This window comes from Poecilia latipinna, unplaced genomic scaffold (genome assembly GCF_001443285.1).
Source record: "Poecilia latipinna isolate Pla-1442-1.1 unplaced genomic scaffold, P_latipinna-1.0 Scaffold86, whole genome shotgun sequence".
NCBI lineage: Eukaryota > Metazoa > Chordata > Actinopteri > Cyprinodontiformes > Poeciliidae > Poecilia > Poecilia latipinna.
The window spans coordinates 353,933-360,686 of NW_015112702.1; the positions used below are offsets into that span (position 1 = coordinate 353,933).

General features: G+C 39.2%; 1 protein-coding gene across 1 annotated transcript in view; it reads left to right on the forward strand.

Annotated features, from left to right (window-relative positions):
• Positions 1-1,039: 1,039 nt before the first annotated feature.
• Positions 1,040-6,754, forward strand: part of nradd (neurotrophin receptor associated death domain) — a 23,345-nt gene continuing 17,630 nt past the window's right edge. Inside the window, exon 1 of the mRNA XM_015022288.1 lies at positions 1,040-1,443. Coding sequence (XP_014877774.1) covers positions 1,405-1,443 — 39 coding nt within the window. The 5' untranslated portion in view covers positions 1,040-1,404. The remainder of the gene's footprint in view (positions 1,444-6,754) is intronic.

A 6,754-nucleotide genomic window follows, 5' to 3' on the forward strand; every position in this document is an offset into this window, starting at 1 on the left:
CCAAGTTTTACTGCAGAAATGCAGCAAAAATTTCTCGGGTTTTCTAAAAATATGATTTGACTGGACCATCCTAACACACGAAGACCTTTTCCGTCCAAACTCATCCATTACGACTCCGGCTGTAAGTTTCTTTTGCGGCCACCAACAGGATTTCTTCATGAGTTGTATTGCATTTACATCCATCTTCACACTAGCTCCGCTCAAACATCCCCACAGCAGGACGCTGCCATCACCGTGCTTCTCAGTCACAGTAGTACTTTCTTTTTCCATCACGCACAGTTTTTACATAAACGTCAAAATATTAACGTGACCAGAGCAATTTCTGCCACGTGTTTTGTATCTTATGGTTTTCTATTTACAGTGACAAATTCATATTGTTGAGATTAAATTGCACACAGTTGAACTGTATTTATTAAATTGGTGACTTCATGGATAAGGTGGTTAAATTCATAGTAGAATTTTCAGTTTTTCGGGCGGCTGAGGGTAAAAACGTTGAAAAACCTGCATTATGTTAATCTCCTCCGTTCCTTTGCTTTGAGTTAATCTGCTACGTCATATCAAAGGAAATTTTCTCCTGTAGCTGTAACTTGACAAAACATAAAAAGTAAGAATACTAAAAGGGCATTAAACATTGTGTATTGGAGAACAGGGTCTTCCATAGACTTGTGAACTCATTTGCAGCTACCTAACAAGACAGTAATAGCTGTCAGTAAAAGAGTCAAAGGTTTTCCAGATTTTTTTTTTTGTTCGTGCACTTTAAAGCAAATAGTTTATCTTTAACTTAGATTCGAGCACTTCCGACAGGTATGCATGCATCTAACAATTTGTCTTCAATTCAACAATTTACAAGAACAAGACATCATGTGCTGTTAAAGTTAATGAGATTGGAGTCCTTTCACCGCGTCTCAGTGATGCAGCCAATCACGGAGCCCGGCTGAAAACTGAGGAGATGGGAGGAGAAAAGTCCAGGCAGGAGATCCTGGAGGAGTCCCCCCCCTCCCCCCTTTTCCCCTTTGCCTCATCTGTTGCAAAGCTGCAGGAGAGAGAGAGAAAGCTGCAAACGTACATCCCGCAGCCCGAGACAGAGAGAACTCTGTTGCCACTTATTCCGCGGAGGAATGAGCTGAAAGAAAACCAATGCCTTCTCCGTGTTTCCCCTGGATTACATCTACGGATTTTACGCATCTGGAAGTCGCTATTTTGTGCGTAAAAAGCAAACTTTACAGGTCCGCGACGGAAAGGCGGAACCAGCGCGTTCATGTTTTTTAATTACATTTTGTGCTCTGGGGGTTTCTGGCTGTTTTAAGCCGTTCATTGAGCGCCGTAGGCAGAAACGAGCGCTGTTAACGACGGGGAGACGCGCCGCGGTGATCGGAGGGAAAGAGAGCTGTGGAGACTGGAAACATGAGATTGATTGTCATCTCTGCGGTTCTGCTGTTGAAAGTAAGCAAAAGATAAGATATATTTGCCTGTTCTGCTTTGACAAAGATTTTTGTTTGTGTGTGTGTGTCTTTTATATCATATTGAGAATATTATCCTAATATAAACCTGAGGAGTTTTTGTAAACCTATCCCAGAGGATTTCTGTTTCACACCGCAGAGCCATATGGATGGCACAGGCTCCGCATGTTGTGTAATTGTTGCCAAATAGTAATAGAAAGATTAAAGTCATATGGTGTGTTTGGTTCCCCAGGGTTCACGTAGAATATGCTTTACATCTGCATGCAGAGCCGGTCCAAGATTCTTTAAGGCCGGAAACAAAATTTGAATTCGGGTTTTCTCCTAACTTCACCACAGCTTAGCCAGGGGCGGATCTAGAAAAACATTTATGGGGTGGTAAGAGGGGGGCAGGGAATTTTTTTCAGGGGTGGCAGCATATGCCAGTATCTATCTATCTATCTATCTATCTATCTATCTATCTATCTATCTATCTATCTATCTATCTATTAGATAATATGTCTCATTCTCACATTTGGCTTACACAGACCTAACATTAGACTTAATTTACTTGATTTATTTGTTGCAAAATATTGTTTTTAACTTGCATTGTTTCAAAATGAGCTTCATGTAGCACTGAGGATTAAATATAATTTCTTAATATAGTATAGTTAATTATTTTTATGTATTTCATACTGCTGCTAATTGATATGTATTACTGGATTGGACTAGTCGCTATGTAATTCATTGTGTCCAGAAAATCATTTTATCCCAATGCAGGACAAGCAGAAATCTGGCACAAAAATATTAGTAGCGCCACCATTTGTTATCAGATATACTATTAAATACGACTTAAAATAAAGATGAGAAAACTGATGTTTGATAAATTCTCCATGATACAAATCTATAAACAGTTTGATTTCTGTTAGTTCTGTCAAGATGCAAAAGGGGAGGATTTTTCTTATGTTGGTCAATCGTTTTATTTTAAATATGCTGTAGGAGCCGTAGTTTGATGACTGTTATATCACCACGTTTTGCGAACAGAGGGGGTTAGTTCAGTTTTTGTCGCTTGTCTAACTTTTAGGAATTGCAGCAGCTGCAGTGCGCCTGAGCACCGATATTCCTGACTCAATGGACAGCAATGACGATAAGTCGCGTAATGTCCAGTCCAGTAATATATCCATCAATGCTGCTGCTTCGCGCTCTGTCCTTCTCTCGCACTTCCCGCTACTCCGCAGTAGGCGTCAGGTTACATTATGTTGCATTCAATGTTGTCGGAAAAAAGAGTTTCATGCGCTTAATGTCCGATTTGCCGTAACAATTTATTGAATTCATAGTCGCAAGCTGGGGTGGCAAGGCTGTCTTTTGGGGTGGCAATTGCCACCCCAGTCCACCCCAGTAGATCCGCCCCTGAAGTATTTATTAAGTTTATATGTTTAATGCATTATGCATTTCATTTAACAATCTCTAGAAGTTGTTATTTTCTTCTGGATTACAGGTAATGGTAGGCTAGCAGCATGTGCAAGTATAAGAAAAAAAAACTGTCCGAGTTTCCCCTCACCCCACTCCTAACCACAGGTTTCGTACTTCAGCTCTCTCACGCCACTGGATGTCAGTTTATTTTCCTTATTAGTTGTATCATCGGGTATAGAGATTAACATTAAAACAAATGTCATGTCATTTTGGATCCAACAGTTTTTAACAACTTTCTTTTGGACCAGGTAGCCATTTATTTTGGTTCCTATTCCTGTTAGAAGTAGATGAGTCATATTAAATAATAAATAAGATTACAATCCCTCATTAAACAAAGAGTAACTCTGCATGTGGACCTGATTTATAATAGTTAGGAAACCACATTATCTTGGCAGACTATTGTGAAAATTCAAAAGTACACAATAGTGAAAGACCAAAGTTAGCACCAGCCATTGATCTATCTACTCCTAAAACAATTATGCCTTTGTAAAGCTGACTTTTGCTCTTGGATGCCCCCTAAAGGTTTTGAGGTGTTAAGCAGCTGCTTTTATTTTCTTAATTTTTACCTTAATTTGAGAGGCTAGCTACCAAAATCCTTTGGGACTATAGGAAGAATTAGATTTTGGGCTCTTCCAGCTACCACAGCTCAACTAAAATCTCCTTTTACATCATACATCTTTAAATGTTAATGCATGATACTTTGTGCATAACTTTTGCAGTAGAAGTTTCTCCTTACCTCGGCAATGTAGATATACGTAGCACATTTATTCTAAAAGAAAATATTTAAGCAAATCATTTCATATCAATGAATTCAAACCACTGCATATCAGTTTTATGTTATTTTGTTTTGTTGAATAATTTTATGAATTCTGGAGATAAGCATAACATCTAATTTAATATCATTTTCTGAAAACTTTGTATTTACATTCATTTCTTCTCTAATTTTCCTGTGGCTCTTTACAGCATATGACAGATTATGAGGGCTGATCAAAACAAACTACCGTAACCCTGAGCAACCGCCTTGCTGGTAGATGTGATTTGTGAGTCTGAAAACCACATTTCCTTTACCAGACTACGAGCTGATTATATAAAGTTACTTTAAAACGTTGGTTGTCAAAGCACGTATGAAATGTACACTCGGTCTGTAGGAAATGACTCATGGCAGATGGCTCCATGTTGTACCCAGAAACATCTGGTTAGAAACCACATAAAATGGGAAAAGTTCAAATTAGAGAAGGGGTAGAAAAGAAAAGAACCCTCTGCTGATTTTGTCACTTGGGATAAAAACTAAATCTAAAACTCTGCTGCTCTAGAGCACCCCCTACAGGTTTGCTACTGCAACGCCTCAGAATCTGAAGAGCCCTGTGGTTAGAGATCATCCTGCAAAACGTGTGAAAATCTTTTTTATCGTTGTTGTGTGTTTGAATTGGGACGACGGTATTCATTTCCAACTCACACACAGAGGCCACCATTATGAGCTGAGGCACTAAGAGCCAAAACACAAGGGCACTTTTCCAAGATTATCCAAGTAAATGATCTGTTTTATGAAGAAATTATAGTTTGGGTGTTGTTTCGATGGCGTATTAAAAAGCCAGGATCAGGGTGAATAGAAAGCCCCTTCCTTTGCTGCAACAGACAATAGTCTGACTCTCATTTTCGTCCAAGGCTCACAGCGATGGAGTTCCTGTCTAGACTTGCTCTTCACAGCCACAGCACTTTTGTTAGATCTAAGTATTTAGATAACACCTCACCTTTTTAGGAAGATGGATATCTCTTTGTGATCTGAGGGGAAGATGTCAACAAAGAGCGTGTGTGAAATCTAAGATGTTGCTTCTCATCTTATCACGTGGCTCTCTCTTTTCTTATTAGACGATTTAGCGCAGAAAGTTGTGGGATTAAATCTGTTCATTCTCAGGATTGGATTTATTGTCTCGCTGCATCTGCTGATTGCAGCTATTCCCAGTGAAACTGCGAAAGAAAAGGTGGGAAATGCAAATCTTATTCTCTAAAGTCGACATGGGGCGTTTTCATACAGCTGGTAGGAATACACATCATTTTAAATCATTGATAGTCTCTCACAATTATAGCTGGAGCTAGTAATCAAGCAAAGGTAGCATCGTTGTTTCTTATCGATGCGACCTTTGGTCATCTGTGATTTCTTTTCCCAGAAAACAAAAGTTGAAATCCATGTGCTTTCATTTGTCACCCCTGAGAGAAACCCGTGCAGATGGGATGTGGAGCTGAAAGTCGGCCTCGCTCGGCCCACGCCGTCTTGGCTCCCAGACCTTCGGTTGGATTTTAAATTATCATGGATCAACATTTTCACAAGGGGGAGAGCATCATTTTGTGAGTCTATTTTTCCACGGATCAGATTATGTGTTGCAACTCCGGACCTTCTCACTTCAGACAGGGGCAGAAAATGTTTTAACGCGCTAAGAAGGCATTGTGTGTGTGTGTGTGTGTGTGTGCGTGTGTCTGATCCGCGTTGACTGAGTGACTCGGGCAGCCGTGGAGTTGAGAGGCCCATTGAAGGCAGCTCTCCATGGTGGTCCGCCTGGTCTCACTGGGGAATCCCTTCGGATTGAAGCTTACTATCTTAATGGCAAAAGCAACTGTGGCTCCCTTTCCGTCAGATTTTAGAGCCCAGATTCAACAGATAAGAGAAAAAAAATACTCTGAGGGGTCGTGACCGGTTAATTTGTGAGGATAATGACAAAGTCGTTTAGCGATACAGTACGCCTGACCCCTAAAAGTACGTTGCTTTCAGGGGACAAATCGCTTGCTGCCACCAGAGCCAACCCCGAGGCTCATGCTTGACCATAAAGCTGAAATTTTTGTTCTTGTTTATTGAGATGAAAGATTTTTAGTCGTTTAAAATGCAAGATATAAAGGATTTGTCGGTTTTACATTGCAATAGTACAGAGAATAATATTTGTTTGATCGCTTGTGTTGATATAGTTACAATCAGATTCTACCAGGTTGATATTTTCTTTGTGTTTGAGACAGCTTGTTCACAAATGTATCTTATCAAATAACTGATTGTGTGACAGCCTTCAAACTTGCCTTTGTCTCCACCAAATCTGCTTTGAAACATTGTTAGTTAGTGGGGTGAGTGGAGGGGATGTTCCCAACAGGAAGAGGGGCCCCTAATCAAATTCAGCTTAAGACCCCTTTATGCCCTGGTTGCAGCACTAACTACTCAATGATTTTTTTTAAGTGTTCTTGTATTCATTTGAGGTTCAGTTATTAGATTTTTGTACGTTTGTTTGGCTTTAATAAATAATTTTGTGCAAAATTTTTAAACTGATGTTTACTTTTTCATATACTTTCCCCAAACCCAGAGATTAAAAATCTTTGAGAAAAAGTTCCTCTAAGAATTCTTGCTACTTTTTTTCCCCACATAACTTTTGCACATATTTTGTACCTGACCATGAAGGCATGTGGTTGAAAAATGACAAAGGCAACATGTGAAGTACACAAGAAGAAGAGTCAGAGCTAAAACAAGCTATCGATAGATAAACAGTATCTGCAAATAGTGTCACAAAGAAATATGACAAGTAATCCACTTTTGGTACAATTTGAAATAGGTTGCTTAATTTGAAATGCCTGTTTGAAAGACCTTTGCATCTGGAAAAAAAAAAAGCCCTCGTTAAAAATTAACTGCACCCTCCAATACTTTTAAATAAAAAAAATAAAAAGTTAAGGATAGAATTTGAAAAATTGGGAAGACATGGAAGCTGCTATAATAACATAACTGGCTGCTTTTGTACTTTGTCAAATATTAACATCCTTTTTAACTAGTTTTCATTAAGCACCCACTGCTCTGTTTTACTGGTTAGGTCTTT